At 34.0% G+C, this 21,710-nt stretch overlaps 1 protein-coding gene across 1 annotated transcript in view; it reads left to right on the top strand.

The window, feature by feature from the left end:
* The first annotated feature begins 926 nt into the window (after positions 1-926).
* Positions 927-21,710, top strand: part of LOC108909583 (follistatin-related protein 5-like) — a 124,654-nt gene continuing 103,870 nt past the window's right edge. The window contains exons 1-2 of the mRNA XM_018713965.1: positions 927-947; positions 1,000-1,092. Coding sequence (XP_018569481.1) covers positions 927-947; positions 1,000-1,092 — 114 coding nt within the window. The remainder of the gene's footprint in view (positions 948-999; positions 1,093-21,710) is intronic.

Genomic DNA, 21,710 nt, shown 5'->3' with positions numbered 1-21,710 from the left:
AATTTAAACCAAGTTATCATAAAATTAATCGCCTGGGAATCTGGTACCAAGAAAAAATTTTTAATATTATCATAAATTTTATTATTTGGTCAGTTAAATAATTATGGGGTGGTCAAAGGGGTGGCGATACCAAAAAATAAAACCCTCTGCGACATTTCCTTTTACACTATGTAAGTCTCAAATTATCTCAAAAAGTTTTAGAATGATATTAAAAAACATGGGTGCGTTGATTTTTGAACATATATTTATAAGCGAGTTCAAATCGACTTATTTTGATGACCTTTCAAAATGTGGAGACGCCTTGTATCTATTGATATACTCTTTAGACTATAATAAATATTTATAGAGACGTATCTTTGTAGTTTTAAATGTCCACTTCAAAAAATTGTAAAATTTAGTACAAGTGGAAAACATACTTAATAAAATTACTAGAAATAAATTCTCTAGTTTTATTTTACGGACATACGTCTTTAGGCCATATTCTATTTCCAATAATAAAAACTAGGGGAGAACGGGGCATCATGAGAAATATTTATGAACATGAAAGAAAATTATGACAAATTAATGTTAAAGAAATCACAATTATTTAAGGCTTAAATTTTTTGGTAATCAAAAGATTATCTTTCGAAACTACAAGGCGATCTAGAACACAGAGATTTGTTTGAGAGAACAAATAAGGACTATCCAATCAATTATTTACTAATTCGTACAAAAACATCAACTAATCGGCCCTTAAAATTCAATTTATTTTCTGTGGACAAATAACATATACCATCTTTAAAATTATCAATTTTTCTAAAATTTAGAGTTATCTAGAAATAATAAACTGTCTGATACATCATCAGGTAAATCATTAATAAAAATAATAAATAAAAGGGACCCATATTAGAACCTTGGGGCACTCCAGACTTTGCCAAAGAGGAACGATGTGTTCCTTACTGATAACGGTAGTTATTAATGAAAGACTTCTACTCTAAGGCGAATATTTTTCTGTTTCAGATGGCGACTAGAAGATTTGGACTGAGCTCAGTGTGTGGATCAATTTTTCTTCTCTCGGTGCTTCAACCACTTGTTTTTACGTCCCATATCAAGGTAATACAACATATTATTAAATATTACGTATCGATTTCCTCTGGACCGGGACCTGAATAGTAAAAGTTGAAAGGTCGCCATGACAAAAACTTGGTGAGGCAAAAAATATTTCGGCGCTACTATCGCATGTATCTGCGGAAGCGAGGGAGAGCAGCGAACGACAAAAGATATGTATAAAAAATAACCTGCTAGAAAAAAGGATGTATTTTAGAATATTATATCTGCTTATGTATGTAAAGCAACATGTCGCGAGTCTATATAAGTTTATCGATTGAATATTTGATGCGTATAGGGGGGAGAAGCGCCATCAGGAGGTATCAGAAGAATCACAATGCGTCGGAAATCCACGCCCTGACTTCTCACTTCCCACTTTATGGGGGATTTCACGGCTCACTTTATTATTAAAATTTCGAAAACATCCCGCTATTCTAATGTCGACGAAATGTATGTATTTATTCCGATATTGTGCTTGTTCATTATTCTTGGTGGGCCTTAAATATCGGGATTTGGGAAGCGAGGCTTTCTCCTTTCGTTTATCATAAGTATATTTTTCTTTGGAATATGGCCAAATGCTAAGCTAAACGACTGTGAAAGGATCCTCTTTTTAATGAAATAGAAAACTTGAATCACGTTTCAGTAAAGTATAAATAACTAACTGGAAAACAGATAATATTCTCTGATGCCTTTAAAACTGTCTAAGAATTCTAAAAAATTAAGTAGAAGAGATGATGGAACCCTGTTTTTCTTCAATAAGTCGAAGAGCAATATGTCTATTACAGTAAGAGATGCAGTCGTACGCTTTGTCTATTGACAAACGAGAAAACTAAATTCAAATTCAAATTGGAAAAGCAGAAGCAGCAGGGATATCGAATTAACATTTTTCTCTTTAGTAACGAAACCGTTCTGTATAGGAAGTACTATTTTAGGAGCATTAAAGGATTGTACGGAATAAAATTTCAGATGTATGTATTCCCGGGTAAACTCCTAAAAGCTTGTAGTTAAAACGATTTCCTGTACTCCCTGTCTACTGTAGGTAATTTTAAATTCAAAAACTATTCGCTGCCGGACCGTGAGTAAGTTTATAACACGAATGGATCACGCTTTGCTTTCACGTTTAATTTAATTAACTAACTTTATCAGATAACATTTGCATAATAATTACGAACCGTAGATACCCGTTTAAACGGGATTATATAAGTTTTAATACGTAAAAATGTTCTGTGAAGATCTCTTCCGAATATATTAAGGTATCTACCAAATATAACATTCCTCTCTAAAAATATCCTAAACCCACACTGCTAATGTGATGAAAAAGTTATGTTACAAAGTATTCTCAAATGATTACAAGCCACTGATCTGTAATTTTTTTCCTTCGTTGTAACAATCAAATTTCGGTAAAATAAAAAATTATTAAAACAATAAGATTTAGGGATGAACTATACTTTTATGGTACTAAAATAAAAGTTTTGTAAATAGTCTCAGATAGGCAATGCCAAGTTAATGAGCTATTTGAGAAGTCGATATTTACACAAAAACCAAGGAGATATAAAGACAGGAGGCAGAAGAAAGAGGAAGCAGTTTACAGCTTTTGATTTACCGTCAACGTTATGGATTTATTAATCATTTTTATGTCTTGGTTTATGCTTCACTGTAAGAGTTTGGGAACTATAACAATTGTTTCGTATTATCGTAAAATATACGGCAAATTGCAGATGGAGCGTGATACGGTACCGAGAGTGGTGGTTGGTTAGGATGGCTATATAAATTATAATTTAAATCCAAGTTTTATTTTTACTAACGTTTAACAACTTACAACTTGGAAACTTTTGCGACTACAAGTACTCGGCATATTATTAAACATAAAGCAAACAAACACGAACTCCTTTTATAAATTCAAATTATTAATATAGTAGTGAACTTTTATTTATCCCTTATCTGGTTCAGAAAAATTTTTACACATACATACATACATTTAAATTCCAAATTGTTATAGGATTGTCATATTAATTTGTCACACGAAGTTTGAAAACTTATTACACCCTTATTACTCTGTAACATCATATGCAATTATGTGTAGTGTATAATATAAATTTTCTCAGTGTTTTATCTTTTATTTTCTGTATTGTTTTATTTTATTTGGCTTGCGTATATTCGAGTACTTTGTATATTTTGGCATTCATAAAAGAAACTGAAAATGAAATATCAGAAAGAAATGTGGAATTAGTTGGAAAAAAAACATAGTTCTATTTTCATTGACACTGGCATATCATAAACGCCATGCTATTCGTACGAACTTAACTCTAAAAATTATTTCTCTAGTCGCATTAGTATAGACTACAAGCCCACCGGAAATTTTCGAGGGGTCATTTGACCCAGCATTAATTACTTAAAAATCAATACTACCACATATAACAATACCTTTAGAAACTATGCCGTCAATTCTTGTTGGTACAGGTGAGTACACAGGTAAGCTAAACCTCTCCACCAAGAGGGTGGGTTTTCGGAGAAACATTTTTATACGGCATTTCTAAAGTATATAGGTTATACAAAAAAAAATTAACCTCGACCTAATGCCGTACAAAAATAGCAATACTGGAAGCCAGGAAAATTTTTGATTTTCCAAAAATTTTGGCCTGGGTTTTGGTGATTTATTACGTACGGCATTTATACTGCAAGTTTCGGATCGATACATAGATAAATTTTTAAGCGACGCCGTACGTACTTGCTGATACAGGGGTTAAGAATACAGGGTGCAACCCTCTATTTTAGATGACCCCTTGAAAATTTCCAATGGGCTTGTAGTCTAGTAGTTCATACGCATTGATAAGAACATACTGGTCCGCATAGTAATGTAATACTAGCCATGCTTTTGTAGTACCTACAGATTAGTACGTCGGTCTATGCGTCATCGATCAGCGGTAACATCTAAGAAATTACATATTTTGTGGATTACATCTCGCTAGCAATTCACTGACAGAACATCCAATTCACCGCAAAGATTCGCTGATCATTTGAAACACAAAATACGATAGATATTCAAACGAAATTAAGGATTTAATATTATAATTTAATATCTGCTACGCCGCAAGCCATTTCCATTCAATAAATGAAAATTTACTTACTTCCGAACCCACGCAGTTGCTCGTACATTTCCTCCGCCTATGCTCTTAATGTATTTTTCGATTTATTTCTCTTCCTTTGATGTATATTTAAATATCCGACGTACAAGTAACAGGGAAAATAAATTATTAATGAATACCATAGGATTTGCTTCGCATGCGTCTTGGAACTAATGTGCGGATATCTTTGACAGAAACGGCAGACGGATGTTCTGGAGGTCTGGAATAACGGTACCAGATAAAAATAAAAGAAATGATTCAAAGCCAGAATGCGGCGGTTATTGTAAGAAATTGTTTCGGATACATTAACGGGAACAAGAAACAGAGGAATATACACTGGGTGTCCTGTAAGTACGTGTACAACGGAAGACCACAGATTTCTGGACTCAAAATGAGGTGGAAGTTCTCAATGTTGATTTATTAGAAAGAGTACAAGTCAACTTTTTTAAGAGATTATTGTTATCGCATAGATATACATATTTAAACTGGTTGCTCGAGCTTTTGTCTTGGAAACGGTTCGTTACTGGACTCGAGCCGACGCAGGTAGTCATTCTCTTAATTCTATGAATGTACTTTACGTTGGCAATGGCCAGTAGTAGGTTATATATAACTTCTTAAAAATTTTTTCAAATCTTTAATGATCCGCGTTACAATTTCTGACTGAATTAGACTTACCCGACCTGAGTTTTATTGCACCGAGGCGGAATAAGTTTTAGGCTAATTTTAGCGCTCTCCAAATTGCACACCATTAACGTGACGGACATGTTTAAAAGTCTGAGCAACGGTAATGAGATGAAATGCTTAAAAGTTATAAAAGTTTAAGTACATTTCAAGTGAGGCCAACTTCTGGTTCGAGCTGGATTAAATCTTGACACATTTCCACATTTTTGGTTCCGTATGCAACTTTTCCATTATACTACGGTTCTCGGAAAAGCACCGAGTTTATGTCATTTCAACTTGTAATAATGGTATTCGAGTCGGGTTAGGAACGCAGATGGAAGTAGTTTTACTTGGTGTACCAAAATAACTAGTGGAATAGCGTAATTTAGTATTTTTTTGTGATTATATTCCAAAGATTTTTCTATATAGACCGGGGCGGATCTGTCTATTCTAAAATTTGTTTTACCAAAATTAGAATGCCCTTGGAGCTATTAAAATATTTTAAAAAAATTATTAAAAAAACTTGTTTATTTTGCCTGTTTTCATCAATTATTGCTATTTTCCAACATCGGTAATAAATTTAAACATTTTTAACTTTCAGTATATTGTGCAAAATTCAATTCTAAAACTTTTTTTCCTCTTCAATATTCTTCCAAAATGCATAGGGTCCAAGATATAAATAAAAACAGATAAAATAGGTATTTTTTAAAATTGTTTAAACATTTTTGCAATTTTGAAAATGTTCCAGACCTCGTCGAGATCTAGGAATCTACACTTTTATTATGTGAGTTGTACTAAAGGTAATCCAGAAAAAATTTGCTTATCCCCTCTCTAATCCACCTCAAAACGGATCCGCCCTGATTTAAAAGCATTTAATATGTATTTGATGAATTTTTGAGGTTCGAGATTTTGTACTAAAGAGGAGGTGTGCAAAGTACAGTGGGTACACATGTTCGCAAGCTTAGTTTTCAATAAAAATACTTTATTTGTACCGTTGAGAGAGTGTTTTATTTTTGCTGTACAGCGAAAGCAACCCTTAGTATGTTAATTAATTTAATTAATGAAGTTACATAACCTCAAATTCATTTTTTTTAAATTGCCAACGTACCAAATTTCCAAAAATCGTTGAAGTGTAACAATTTATAGCAAAATTTTAATTAAAAAAAAAATTATAACTCCTTTAATATTGAGTTTTTGGAAAAGTCTACTAACTTACTATTATTTTGATGACCAGAATCACATCCTAACTTTTTTATCTGTTAGCTTCCAGATACTCTGTATACCACGACTTTTTCGCGTGCTAAAGCGCGCAGATTCGGCGAGCTCATTAAGTACTTAAGGCGATACGGCGTCAAACAAAAATTAACGTCTTCAAGGGAATTTGCGATACCCATTAAACAGGTTTAATCCACCCTTATCCGACTAATAATTTAAATTCTAATTAACATAAATTTCAAGGACGCCTGTGTGTAAGGCGAGTTTTACCCGACACCATATTATTTACCTTGCCTCGGGAGATTAAAACTTTTCAGGCAGGCACTGCTCATAACTGGAAATAATGACTGAATTATCCGAAAAATTTGCATCGTGCTCCCCTCGAAACGCGCTCGCTAATTAATTAATAGATCTACAGGGTGTCCCTGAAAAGGATGGACAACGCTTGACCACAGGTTCCTTGGATGAAAACAAGACTATTTAGCCTAACTTACCTATAACAAAAGTGCACGCCTACCGAGATATAGCCTTCTAAATATAGAACAGATTACCTAGTTATTTTCAAATAATTTGAAAACTGTTTTTCTTGGAAACTTCAAATTTGGTACACATATTTTTTTATATAAGGGCAATGTAAATATAGAATTTGGTGAGAATACATATACAGGATGTTCTCTTTCTAGTGCCTGTGCGTCACTGGCTATCCCGTAACTTTTTTGTATGTACGCCAGTGACGACAGAATTTATATTTTTAAAAATAAGCACTATTTTATAAGATTTTTTGCCTCTTACAAAATTTTGATATCGTTAATGAATTTCGAGTAAAATTGTCATTTTTTACACATTAAATAATATAAAGTCAGTTTAAGATAAATAGAACATTCTAGTATGAGGTGCCATGTAACAGAGAAACAAATTCATAACAATAATTAAAAGGTTTTGTGTCAAGCTAGCTGTGATTTTATTTTAGCTTACTTTGTTTTTTATTGTAATTTATACTTTTGCTGAACAAACTGATATGTTAGTAGTTTTGGGTTATTGTGAAGGAAATTGTTGTGCTACTGTTCGAACATATGCTGAAAGATTTCCTAATCGAAGAACTCCAAATCACAAAACATTTGCTAATGCGAAGAAACGCCTTCGGGAAACAGGACGTTTTTTACATGTAACATAAATCGTGGATAATGTACGGCCGGAATTATTCAGCTGGAGGAACAAATTTTGGAAAGGATCGAAGAAATTCCTCAAGTAAATAAAAGGCGTTTAGAGGCAGAGGTTGGCTTTCAAAAAGTTCCTTTAATAGACCAGTTATTACAGATTACAAGTATTACAGGGTTCAGGTAGGTATTATAGGTTATTAAAGGTCTAAAAGGTGGATAGGTAGAGGAAACAGTGCCCCTTTAAAATGACCACCTCGATCCCCTGACCTAAACCCATGTAATTATTTCATTTGGGAAGCGTTGAGGACTACAGATTTACTTAATAAATAACTTTTCAGTAAATACAGAAAACTAATATGGGAAAGAATACAACATGAAATTAATGTTATGAGAAGTAATGCACAATTATTGGATAATTTCTAATTTTCCAAGAACTAATGTTTGCGTTTAAGAACAAGAAAGTAACTTTGAGCATTTACTGTAATATTATTTTAATGTGATTACAAATATCAGTTTATTTAAAATGTTAACGTTGCCTTTTTACATTATTAGTTGATATTATTTATTTAAATTATTAGTGTTGATTTTTATTTTATTGATTGATAATACTAATACCAAAAATGTGTAGTTATTTTTTTAATGTGACATTTTTTCATTATTATTCCCTGCTTTGAGGCTGCAGTTATAAATTATTTTTTATAAATCGGAATTTTTGCCTATATTTAATGTATAAAAAATGCGAATTTTACTCGAAATCCATAAACGATATCGAAATTTTGTAAGAGCAAAAATATCTTCTAAAATAGTGCTTATCTTTAAAAAATATAAATTCTGTCGTCATTGGCATACACACAAAAAGTTACGGAATAGCCAGTGGCGCACAGGCACTAGAAATAGAACATCCTGTATATGTATTCTCGCCAAATTCTATATTTACCTTGCCCTTGTATAAAAAAATAAGTGTACCAAATTTTAAGTCTCTAAGAAAAACAATTTTCAAATTATTTGAAAAATATAGGTTATCTATTCTATATTTAGAAGGCTATATCTCAGTAGGCGTGCACTTTTGCATATAGGTAAGTTAGGCTAAATAGTCTTATTTCATTCTACGGGCTTGCTCCTAAATATGACCGATACTTTTTAATGCGATTGTTTCTGTGGTCGGTAGCCCTAACCTACCAATTAGTCTCGCTCCTAAATATGTAGATTACAAACGAACTGTCTAAATACACCATTTAAAATTATTTCTCAGTTTCCTTAACGTTGCGACACCCTGTACAATGCAATTAAATGCTAAAAACTTTGCATTAATCAACAAACGTAACTTTCGCTATTGCAAATTCCGCAATGTAGCGGGTACAAAAGTCTGGACGCGAATTAATGTTTTCCCATTTGACTTAATTTGATTAAGTCGCCGAAATTGCCCCACGCTCCTAATTGCATAAAACATCACAGCCTCCCGTTAAGTGTAACCAACAATTTTACACAATTATTCAAAAAGCTAATTGTTCTTAAAAGCGTGTTTAATAACCCACGTCCACACAGTTTGGCAGGCGACCGCCGGGCCTTTTTAATGAGATACATGCAGACCCGCCTGCGTCGGGTCGGGAATAATACACTGAAGGTTATTGTTATTCAGGGGAAGTTTTCCATTTTGATAAAGGGTTAGGAGTTGGAAATGAATAATAAATCAATTTGACTCTACTAATTTCAAGCGCGCCGGGGATTCGTTAGATTTCTGGGAATGATAATTTTTATGTTTTCTGGAACCTTTGGAAATTTCAATAAGAGGGTGTTCAGAAAAAAATAATACTTACAAGCTGAAAAACGTGAAATATTCATTCCAAGAAAATGAGGCGACATATATTTCAAGAAACTTTATGTGTAAACCACCTAAATATCTGCATTTTCTTTTTATTAAACGATATATAGCCAAAACTGCAACAGGAATATGGTTATGTATGTAACTAGTCATATTTGTAATCGAACCAAAAGTCTGTCAGTAGAAATAGTACAGAAAACACTGTTTAATATTTGTCTGGATCATACAAACAATGACTTCACAACATATAAATCCGGCTGTGAACTACAGCGAAACTTGAGGCGGGTAAAGCGTATCGATTTTGGTGGAGGGCCAACTGCATTTCAGCTAAAAAAAATACAATAACAAAAGCGCATTATCGAAATGTATATATCCAAAACGCGCCACACTTAAATCACCAGATCTGCGCGACGACTCTGTGTGTTATAATTACAGAGAAATATACCAGAGGAGAGGCATATAAACGAACAGAAGGAATTATTCATTAGGGAAGTTTGTTTTTGACGCGCATTTCGATTAATTACAGCCATTTTTCAAAGTTTTAAATTAAAAAATAGATGTGCCAGTTATTTAATAAAAACTGCAAGAACCTATTGTCCAACATACTATTTCAATAAATAATTTATTAGTGTTTAATTTATGTAAGCAATGGGGTCGTACATACTTTCCGTCATTTATTAGTACTACCATTGGCCATTTTTCTTTCAGTCACACAAAATGACATAAAATGTCACGTATTTTGAAACTTTCAATGCATTTTTAGCCCGGAGTCATAGTTTTCGGACTCTAGGGTCATTGTCCTTTAATCCCAGAGTTATTGACCTTTGGTCCCAAGGGTTATTGACCTTTGGTCCCAAGGGTCATTGACCTTTGGTCTCAGGGATCATTGACCTTTGGTCTCAAGGGTCATTTTCCTTTGGCCCCAAGGGTCATTTACCTTTGATCTCATGGGGTCATTGACCTTTGGTCTCAGGGGCCATTAACCTTTGGTCTCAAGGGTCATTGACCTTTGGTCTCAAGGTTCATTGACCTTTGGTCTCACGGGTCATTGACCTTTGGTCTCAGGGGTCATTGACCTTTGGTCTGAGGTCATCGACCTTTGGTATCAGGGGTCATTGACCTTTGACCCAAGTTGATTAATCTTTGACCTTCCGAAATCTAGGGATAAGTTTGTAGGTTTTCGAGATATTTCGATATATTTAGTTGTTTTTGAGATATTTCGATCTTATCGAAATATTTCTAACGCTATTATGTCGTTCTTTGATGCCGAAATGTTGAGATAAGTTTGTAGGTTTTCGAGATATTTTGATATATTTAGTCGTTTTTGAGATATTTGGATGTTATCGAAATATTTCTAACGCTGTTATGTCGTTCTTTAGTGCATTTTTCTATTTTACTGCATGGATTTAAAGTATTTTTATACAGTATAAGGCCAATCTGATGCATCTTCTAAAGCTGCTGTGATTTATGTGATTGCTTTCCGAAGCAGTTTTGATATGTGCTTTAATATATTTTCTAGAAGTTGCAAGGCTTTTCGAAGGGTTCTGAAGCAGATTCGAGGTTTTTTATGAATTTTGAAGATCATATATCCCCCTTGAAGTGGTTTTTGCATATTTGGTGTCTTGTGAAGGTGATTGGAGGTATTTGCTTTTATTCTCAGGCATTTTTAATATAGTATTTTCCAACATAATTTTTTACAGTTTTCTTGTACTGGCTATTTTCAAATAAAATTTTATACGCTTGCTTGTCTTTGGGATCTAAAGGCGACTTAAATCGTAAATATAAATGGGAAAAAATTTCTAATTTCTCTACTTCCGGGAAACGATTATTTTGGTGGGATTATCTTTTTTTATTAGTAAAATACCCTTTTATGTGAGATACGAGAGAATGTTAAGAAAAATTTTTCACAATGAAAAATTAAATATGCATCTGTCCTAAACCTACTTTGAGAAAAATCAAAATTCAAACAAAATGTCATAAAGTCATAAAGATTTTGCATGGCTAATATTTTAAATAGCATTTTTTTGCAAAACAAGCCCTAGCCTGTGTTAAAAATTAACGCCCCCATCGAAACAACTATTCTTTTAAACTTCGCGAGAATTTTTAAAGAAAAAATAAGTATTCACGGCCACCTCACTCGCAGGGGACCTGTCCCAGTTTCCCAGTACAATTCCTGCAGCGCAATTTACGAACAGAAACGGGAAACTCAAACATTTGTAACGGCTCGTAAAAATGGTGTCCTCGCGGAATTAACACAATTTATCATCGAGTCCTGAACAGGCACGTATTTCGTCTGCAATTATTCAAAGATACTGCTTTATGATGGAGATAAATAAGTTAAATTAGAATAAAATTTTAAAGGGGGGGATTTGTAAAATAAGGAGTCGGACAAGATAATAGAATACAATCCAGTCACGCTACACCCGATTCCAGGAAGCCGTGCCATTAAGCATTAACGACATAATTATACTTTTAGGCGTTTGTATTTTTAATACCCGTTCATTAACTTCGTTTTGATGTGTACTTGATATGAATTTTCAACGCGAACGCTACATTGTATGATCTATTTCCTGTTAATTAAGCTGTACTTTATTTATGTATGTATTATTTTTATAGCTGTGTTGGTTATTATTGGCGCATTAGCCATTTTTTAGAATAAAATAAATTCTATTTGCTTTAGTAATTTTTCTTTAGTATTGAAAATAATTTTGAGCGAGTGTATATGGGAACTGTCTCTGTACTTGATACAAAAAAGTCTCCTACAAATAAATGAGGTCAAAATAATATCAGTTCATATTTTTTTTTCTTACGGGCCTTCTTTAACAAGTTACGGGCCCTCTTAGGTAAAAATTAAAAAGTTATGTTACTTACTGTCACTATAATATAGTTTTGTACAAAGAAAGTATGTGAATGAAGTAAAAACTCTTTACGATCATAAACTATTACGTATTAGAGATGTGTGCAGCTTCATTTATCTATAGTTAATCGTTTTATGTTGCCTTTAGCTACTAATCCAATTAACAACGGGCCCAGCCAAAACGTCTCTGGAAGCAATGAAGACAAATAGCTTGTAGACACGTATCACAAAGTGTGTCCCTTCTTTATTATATTTTCATTATTGCTTTTATCATTATATCCCGCTTTGTCCGATTCACCAAGTCTCTCGTTAGTCTTCATCAGCGGACACTTTAAGAAAAAATAATGATCTTAAGGTTATATTTTCGCTATTTCCTTCACAGCAGCGTATCAGGCAATATTACACAGCAAAAAAAATTCACTCAACTTTCACTCAATTTTACTCAATAATGTATCAATTTCTGTCCACACCCGATTGTGTGAAATTTTCACTCTATTAGTATGAGTGAAACTACTGCATCAGAAATGAGTGAGTTTTACTCAAATACGAGTTACTGCTAACTATCAATTGGGCGACTCAGTCTTGGTTTCTAATTAACTAAATATTGAGTGCAAAAATAAGTCATAAATGATTAATTAGGATATACAGTGTTGAAATTAATTCACTCCGCGAGGCCTCCCTCTTGTCCTGGCTGAGGTCCGCCAGATGAGACCCGCAGCCGCCGACCGGCTAAGGCCAAATACAAGTTTACGTAAAGAATATATTTAAGGAGTACCTATATTTCAGTGAAAGTACTCAATTTTAGTTTAAATATAATCACAAATGAGTAAAATGATCAGAATGCCTAATATTGAGTGTAAATGTACTCAATAATTTCACTCAATGAATTCACTCCGAAACTTTATTCTTTCCACCCATACCGATTTTTTTATAGTGTATGTTCGTGCCATGATTAACATTATTCTTTTAAAACGAAGCAAATGCTTTTGCTGCAACCTTTTCCTGTTAACCATTCGCTTTTGCTTTGACCCTTCACTTTAAGCAAATCCTCCTGTTTTATTCATGAGACCCAATAACACACGGCACTGACGAATATTTCCTCCCGGTGTATAATACAATTACTGCAATTCATTATCCCGCTATCGGCGCCGCGTCGCCCGCAGGTCATATTTTTAAAAGCGTCACCATCAGATTATGCCCCGGCCTGACAAAGCGCCAGCCCTGATGGCTCCTAATCGGCTTTTCCCGCCCAGGTTGCCCCCCCCCGCCTCGCGTACGCCGCGGCGGCACGCATCTCGAATTCCTCTGACAGCCCATTACTTTGCCCCGCACGTCTTGCGCTGGCCGCGTCCGGCTGATAAAAATGTAATGTGACGTGAGTTGTGAAGATCGAGGGCCGTCATACTCGGAATTAGGGGGCTGATTTAGGGGCGCTTCCTAGCGGTTTTAGCGACGAGGAGGGCCAGGGTGAGAATTTGTTTACTCTCGCCTGATTGATTGGGCGAGCGGTCCGTCCGCATCTTTCATTTTTGATCTGGAAAATTAAACAGGGAAACCCCCGAGGTCCTCACTGTGGCACATTTTTTAACTGAAAATGTAATAAAATTAATTTACCATCCCGTCATATCGTACCAGGTGTGAAGTCAATTAGCAGTAGCGATTTTTCAGAGGATATACGGCTTTTTAACTGAACAACTCCGTTGCCCTTCGTAAGCGCTCGGAACAGGATGGGATTCTACTTAAATTTAAACTGTTTGAAGTATTGCTCACGTTTTCATTGTGTCAGTCATGGTTTAATTCTGCTGCTTTTTATTTATTTTGCATCAATTTAATATGTCTAGGACCAATTAGCTGATAAATGACTGAATAAGAAAAAAGTGTAGAAACATACCGCGCTTTCTTTAAATTTTTTTAACTTTTTTATAACATGACTGACATTTTCTAGTTCGATGTTACAATTAATATGAAAACCATTAAGGAATTTCTCTTTTCGTCCCGACGTTGTTGTCACAGATTAAAACGTTCTTAAAACTCGAGAATATTTCGAACGGGAATTCCATTTAGAAAACCACTTTCCCATTGAATCTAGTAAATGTAATCTATTCAGTGTAATATTTCCACGGAGGTAGTCAATATAGAATTGCCTTGGTAATAAAAAATTATCCTATTTGATATTCTAGCGAAAATATTCAGGGAAAATGACCTAGAAGAGTTTTAATATAGAACGCTTCCATCAAAGTGTCACTTTCACAATGGACCCAATGTTGTGGAATAGCAAATCACAAGTGGTTGAATGCTTTCGAATTTATCTTGTTGAAAAAAACTTCCGTTTATTTAGTGCGATATTATGCGGGGCTATATACAACGTAGAGGGAACACCATTTTATTTTTTTTAGTAATATACATAAGTTAATTAAATATAAACATCTGTACTTTAAGCAGGAATTGCGGAAATTTCGATATCCTTAAGCCCTAAATTATAGCAAGTGATTTTATGCCTAATCACACAATTCACGTATTTGAACTCTGCGCATATTTTTGGACAAAAAGCTCTAGGATCCACAATTCATGCAATCGTAGATATATTTTTTTAAATACTCGTAAACATTTGTACTTTAAGCAAGAATTGCAGAAATTTCGATGTTCTTATGCCTTAAATTATAGCAAGTCATTTTATACCCAATCACGCAATTCACGTATTTGAACTCTGCGCATATTTTTGGACAAAAAGCTTTAATATCCACAAATTTCATGCAATCGGAGCAATTTTTGGTCCAAAAATATGCGAGTTCAAATACGCGAATCGCGTGAATGGGCATAAGATGACTTGCCAAAATTTAGGGTGGTGAAAATTTTGTGGATCCTAGAGCTTTTTGTCTAAAAATATGCGCAGAGTTCAAATACGTGAATTGCGTGATTAGGCATAAAATCACTTGCTATAATTTAGGGCTTAAGGATATCGAAAGTACAGATATTTACGAGTTTTTAAAAAAAAAAATTTGCTACGATTGGATGAAAATTCTTTTGTAACAAGAATTGTATCCATAGATATACCAAAAAATCCCACTGTGCGCCGCGCTGTTGTCTCATTGCTCGATATGAATTTTATCGAATATTAAATTTAATACAATGCTAATTATTTTTTAGAATTAAGCATAAAGAAGTTCAAAAATGTGATAAACATTGTATTTTATTGCATTCTTAATTAATCGAACTTGTAATCAAGATTTTGATAATTTTTTTTCAAGGAAATGGTTGAGTTTAGGACCCATATCATATAAGGTTGTTTTGTTTATTTTAATGTATTATATCGTCTGTTAAATTTAAGGCAGTCAAGCTTCTAACACCCTGTATATGTAATAGAAATTAATTCCAAATTTTGAACTGTCAAAAATATCAACATTACTGTCACTTTTTAATTTTGGGCTGCTTCTAAGAGCTTACTATATCCCTTGGGATCAGGACTGCAAAATGCCTGGGTAGATGGGACGCTAGATATGAGGTCTATAGGCCACCAGCAATGTGCTCGTACAAAATTTTGTGAAAAATTTTTTAACGAAGTTTCGAATTATTAAATTAGATTTATTGTTACATGTATTTTTAACAAAAGTATACAGTGCAATAGTTTAAAACGTACTAGACATACTGGCTAGGTTCCGTTCCTGGTTAATGAATAGCAAGGCATCAAGGTAGACGTTCGATCCCAGGCTTTCATGGGTTTGCAGAGGTCCTATAGCGAAGTCCGCCTAAGCCTCTCTGGATTTTACCCATCTTTGGTTTATCGCCGACTGGAACTGATCTACCTGTAGTCTAACGTGATACCTTGGTTTTATCTCGTAGTTCCCCTGCTCAAATTTCGTAATATTCTGAGAAACTTTTGTTTCCGAAATTCGAAACTAAGGCGAATTTTTCCTTTTTGCGTTTTCGACGGCTGCTCTGTATTACGATCTCGGCACAGCAAATTTAATACAAAATGCACCCACCGATTTCTCTAACCCATTCTCCACACACTACAGATACTCGAAGGTCGGGCATACCCTCGGATCCGGCTGATAAATTAAACACAGGCCACGGTCCGACCGCCACCCGGTTTTTTATCCATCCTGCAGGACCCGGAAAGATTAAGAGGCCGCGGGTACGGACCGCTTTTTACCAGCTCGTAAAACAAATGCCATCTAGGAAATGTCAATGCCTCGGTTTTTACTACTCGAAGGAAGTGCTTTTTCGGCTTTCGCTCAATCATCCGTTTTACATGCCACATGCAACGCCTCCGGAGTTTCTTTTATGTATCTGTGACGCAACCCCGAGATGGCTTCTTCAATCGGGACTGCCATTCTTTGACCGGTTGCCCAAATAGAGAAAGTTTTAAATGTTCTTAACAATCTTTACATTTTAGGTAAAAATAAGTGTCTTTAGCTAATTTATAAAAATTATAATTTAATCTAAGTAAACAAAAAATTTTGCTCTTTTTGTCCTTCTTCGTAAAATTTTTTAACCCTTAATGCCTACCATATCTTTTCTCAAGTACTTCTATCAATTTTGTATATGCTCGATCCAAATTTTTTATCGCTTTCACAACATAGATAAGTACGCACTGCCAGCTATACGGCTTGACCCGGGAACTGATAGTTTGAAATTTTTCTCTATACCCAAAAATGCGATATCGGTTTCTTTCTCGGATCAAAGTCCACCCGTTTAGTTTTTGCTGCCGCTTTTACGGAAAAGAGATAAAACCCACTATAAATAACGGAAGGAAGGGGAGAGATGATAGTAGAAAAATATGCCCCTATTGGGATTCAAACAGAATTTGTATTCATTTTTATCCTCGGCCAACGTATCCCGTTTTTTTCAACGTTAAGATGTTTCAGGGGAAAGGGATACGCTGGCATCCCGTCCGGACACAATGGACGGTTTTTTCCTTGTAATATTTACTTAATGGACTTTGGACGAACGTGCAGATCCTAAATGATGTTTTTTATTATTTAAGACTACTGAGAAAGGAATTTTTTGTGCTTGGACTGAGGCGCAAACGAATAATAAAGGAACAGTTTTCCTGATAGGACTGTTACGGTTAATTTTAAATTGAAGGGATGGCATTATGGTTAAATAACAACGAGCAGAATTTATTTGAAAGAGCTTTTGGAAATATTCGGATTAATAAATATGTTTTTCTTGACGTTAGCAACCTATATTATTCAATTTGATATAAGAATAAAATATGAACTCGACTTTTTTAATTAAATAAGTATTGACCATAAATGTTGAAAAATAAATCTCCAGGAAGTTATTGCCACTTTTTACTCAAAACCCTCGTGTAGCAGGCGTGCCAACCACGCGTCGCTTAAGCGGGAAATATAGGGCGGCCGCCCCCCAAGTATTCCGGTCACGCTTGGGCGGTTCTTTATCAGTGATGCCAGGCTTCTTTCTGAAAACGCTATCGAATTTACGCAAATAGTGAGGCCCAAGGGAAATAAATTGGGGAAACCAATTAAAACTATTTTTTTAGCGAAAGGGTAATAAATATTTGTTTCGAAGATCTGTATTCCCCTCACGGATGAACATTTCCAGCTATACAGGGTGTTTCAAAAAGGTGTTGCCAAACTTAAGGGGGATGTAAAGGACATTGTGGTAGAAAATTTTTGCATATAAACCTATCGGAAATGAGCCGTTTTGGCCCTGGAGCAATTTCTGTCCAAAAACGTCATGTTATCTCGTTGACACCAAAACCATACCACCATAACGATTTTAGGCAAATCATATCCATAGGCTATTAAGATTTTTGGGAGTTTGTGTCCACTACAAGAAATTTATGTGAAAAGGTTTCTCCCTACAATCAAAAATAGACCTGGCTCGGCGTTTTTCGGAAAAATAATGTTTCTGAAAATTATTCGCTTTTACTTCCAAGAGCCCACGCTGTATATTTCTACAGTTTTATTATCTTCCTGGCATCCGACCATTTTATTTTCGCCGCATTCGCATAAATCACCCTATATCTAGCAGGGGGAAAGTGTTCTGGATCTGGTCCCGAAAAAACCGGGCTCAAGAGTAATCACTCGAACTTTAAAAGTGACATTAACCGTCCCCGGGAATATATAAGGCGATAAAACAGGGTGGGGGAAGTGAGCGAATTTGAAAGTCATTAGCGCTACCTGAGGCCGGGCGTATATTTGGAGCGCGACAACCACGAACTGAAAGCGGCACTTCCAAACTTGTACATCTTTAAATCTCCCATTGATTGATGCGATCGTGAGGCGGCGCCGTCAGGGGCTGGCGCTCCAGGAATAATCAGGTTAAGGGATTATAAAACCTTTGAAGGCATCGATTAATGGAATGTCCCTTTTCACATAAATCTCGGATGTGCCGACGTTTTCTTCATTAAGTCCTCAGTCTTGGAGCCGGCCCCAGGGCGACTGATGGATTGTGATTTTAATGTACGTAGTTAATGTATGTAATGTAGTTATTGTTAAAAATAATTGGGTTTTGCCTAAATGTACTTCACAGGGTGTCCCCGATGTAAGTGCCTTGAATGAAATAAGTATTAGAAAAATTAATTTTAAACAAAAAGTTTCATATAAATAATTTCCGAAAACCCTTAATAAAAGATATGAGATGTAAGTTATAACAAAAAAAAAGTGTTTACTTTATTTTTTATCTTATTTAGATTAGGTAAGGGAAAATATTAAGTTTCCAATTCTAACAGTGGCGGAGTTATGGGTAACCAGAGACATTTAATTCAGCAACAAAAGTATATGGCCCTGGATAAAATTTAAAAAAATAAAATTTTTGTATGAACCGTTTAATTTTCAACAATAGTCGTCTCTTGACATTTTTTCATATCTGTCACCGATACGCAACAAATAAGATTTTGATGAGTTATTACCCCTTGTTTTACGGAAGAAAGTTTTTACAATCATTAGAAAATTTTATATATTCATTTGCTATTCTAATGTGTTCTTTAGGGTGGCCCAAAAAAAAACGAATATTTTTTTTCGTGTCTCTTATGAAAATATGTTAGTTCATTATGTTTTAAGAGGCCCCTCAAAAAAACAGCTCAAAAAAAAATTTTTTAGAGGTGGCTCAAGATTTTAAAAATTTCCAAAATCGTCTAAAATTGATTTTTTTTTCTCGTTGTTTTGTCATGTTCTAGATGGAAAAAAATCTCGATTCTGAAAATTTCAAATCGATATTTTAATTTCTAAAGGTCACTCATAATTATTTTAAGTTTAAAAGTAGTGTACTTATGTTTTCAAAAATCAATATCAACAAACTAATAATTTTTTTTATTGAACTTGATGAACAAAGAATAGAAATAAATGACGACACTTAAATTTTAAAAAATTAGAAAATTATAAATATTTGATACACAGTTCGGTAGTAAATTTTGCCTCGAGAAATTTTTTAAGTGTCTCGTGATTTATTTCTATTCATTTGTTCATCTAATTCCATAAAAAAAATATTCGTTAATATTTATTTTTAGAGGTCGCTCGTAAACATTTTAGGTACACTATTTTTAAAGTTAAAATAATTATGAGTGACCTTTAGAAATTAAAATATCGATTTGAAATTTTCAGAATAGAGATTTTTTTCCATCTAGAACATGATAAAATAACGAGAACAAAATTTAAAAAAAATTAAATTTTTGACGAATTTGGAAATTTTTAAAAAGGGGCTCATAGAATATGACAAACTAACATATTTTCACAAGAGACACGAAAAAAAAATCGTTTTCTTTGGGCCACACTAGTGTTCTTGTTAAATTTCTTTTAATTCTGAAAATAATAAGGGGCTGAATATGGAACCTTGAGGTACGCCAAATTTATTTTAAAATTTGTATTAGAACATTATTTGAGGTTATAAACAGATTTGTTTTATAAAAATATGTAAAATAATAAATAATGGTACTTCTCTCTTGAGTATTTTCATGTTTTTTTAATTTATGATTAATCGAAGATGTTTGTATGACAGTCTCATTTTCTCAAGGGGCAGAATTTTTGATAAAGAGTGAGATTTTTCGATAAAGTCAAAAACAAAAGAGTTTCTCCTCTTGTCAACTCCATCCGTGGACAGACTGTATTTACATTATTAATAGTATGAATTGTACTTAAATTCTCAAGTTTTTACTAAATTATTTAAGTAATTAAAAAAATTTTAAAAAAATCAAAAAATCGTAATATTTTGCTTTCTTTAAAATTGTTTATTAACGATTATTTGCATAAAATTTTCCTTTTACATTTTTTAAATAAGCCATTTCGATGAAAAATTCAATTCTTTACAAAATTTTTCCTATGAACTATACCGAAATTTTCCTTCGTTTTCGTGCTATATTTAAAAAACTGCAGAAGTGCATTTTCACCCCTATCTTCAATTTCAACCCTCCAATTTAATAGCATCCAGCGGTTTTTTAATTTTTAATGACCCTTCGAACAAGTCATGTGATGAAAATCCTTGAACGTCTTATTTCCTTCCTTTTTTACAAAAAAAAAATGAGAATTAAAACGTATAAGAGTAAACGGGACGAAAATCTAAAAATTGGCTAAGTTTGAGCAGCCATATATCAGTCAATTTTCATCCAAAAATACTTTACAACCTCTTGTTTTGAAGGAAATGTTATCTACTTTTTTTCTATGAAGCAATGCCTATACCTATATTTACTCAAAAAAAAACTAGCGGCAAAAAAGAAAAAAAATCAGAAAATCCAATTTTTTGCTTTTTTTCAAATTGTTTATTAACGATTTTTTTTGTATAAAATTTTCCTTTTAAATTTTTTAAATAAGCTATTTCCATGAGAAATTCAATTATCTAAATAATTTTGCCTATGAACTATATTGAAATTTTGCTTCGTTTGCGAGCTACAATTAAAAAACTGAAAGGGTGCATTTTCACCCTATCTCCAATTTCCACCCTCTAATTTAATAGCACTCCGCGGTTTTTTCATCTAAAATGACCCTTCGAACAAGTCATGTAATAAAATATCTTGAACGTCATACTTTTAAAATCCTATATTCAATAGCCTATAAGTAAAGATATAATCCCACTCCTGATCCGATTAAATGATTTGTTATTCCCTCTCGACTCCAGCAGTTGCCAAAATGTTCGCACTCTTTTGTCAAGTAGTTACCATAAAGAAAATATTTACACTCTTGCAAATGCTCTGAGTAGCAAACTGTTCTGCTTTTACTGTAAAATGTAAATCGACTACACGAATATCCTCCGCAACTTCAGAGAACGACACATATGAGGGTCGACTCAAATTCGCATGGGGATCCGAGGAAGGGCCGTTATTTGTAAAAATATAAACGGAACAGATAAAAGAAAAAATACGCGGGCAATTTGTATAATTCCATTTATTCGAGTCAAAAAAGCCTATTATTCGAGATCACTGGCTGCGCCGTTAAATTCATTTTAATGCCTGCCGTGCCGACCCGAAGCGGATATCTCAACCCGGCCCCCAGTTGCCTTCCTGAATCCTAATCGGGATTCTATCGCCCAAAAACTGATCACGCTTATCCGTCCCATTTCTTCGGTCTTTATTGGAGGCGGCAGTCAGTCATTTTTAATAACTGTCGTTCGATTCCTTGGCCCTCGTGTCGTAAAGCTAAATTGTGTTTTAATCCACTTTTATCTTATTTATTATTTGGGAGGGAGAGCCGCAGTAGAAAATTAGATTTATAGTCTGGCTTGGAACGTTTCTCCTTAAAAAATAATTTAGATGGGCAAAAATTATTGTTCTATATAAGTTTCTTATTCTTCTATTCATTCCATTTACTGGACATTTTCTTTATATA

Source organism: Anoplophora glabripennis, unplaced genomic scaffold (genome assembly GCF_000390285.2).
Source record: "Anoplophora glabripennis isolate ALB-LARVAE unplaced genomic scaffold, Agla_2.0 scaffold147, whole genome shotgun sequence".
Taxonomy (NCBI): domain Eukaryota; kingdom Metazoa; phylum Arthropoda; class Insecta; order Coleoptera; family Cerambycidae; genus Anoplophora; species Anoplophora glabripennis.
The sequence above is the reverse complement of the archived record's forward strand: the minus strand, read 5'-3'. Positions and strand labels throughout refer to the sequence as shown.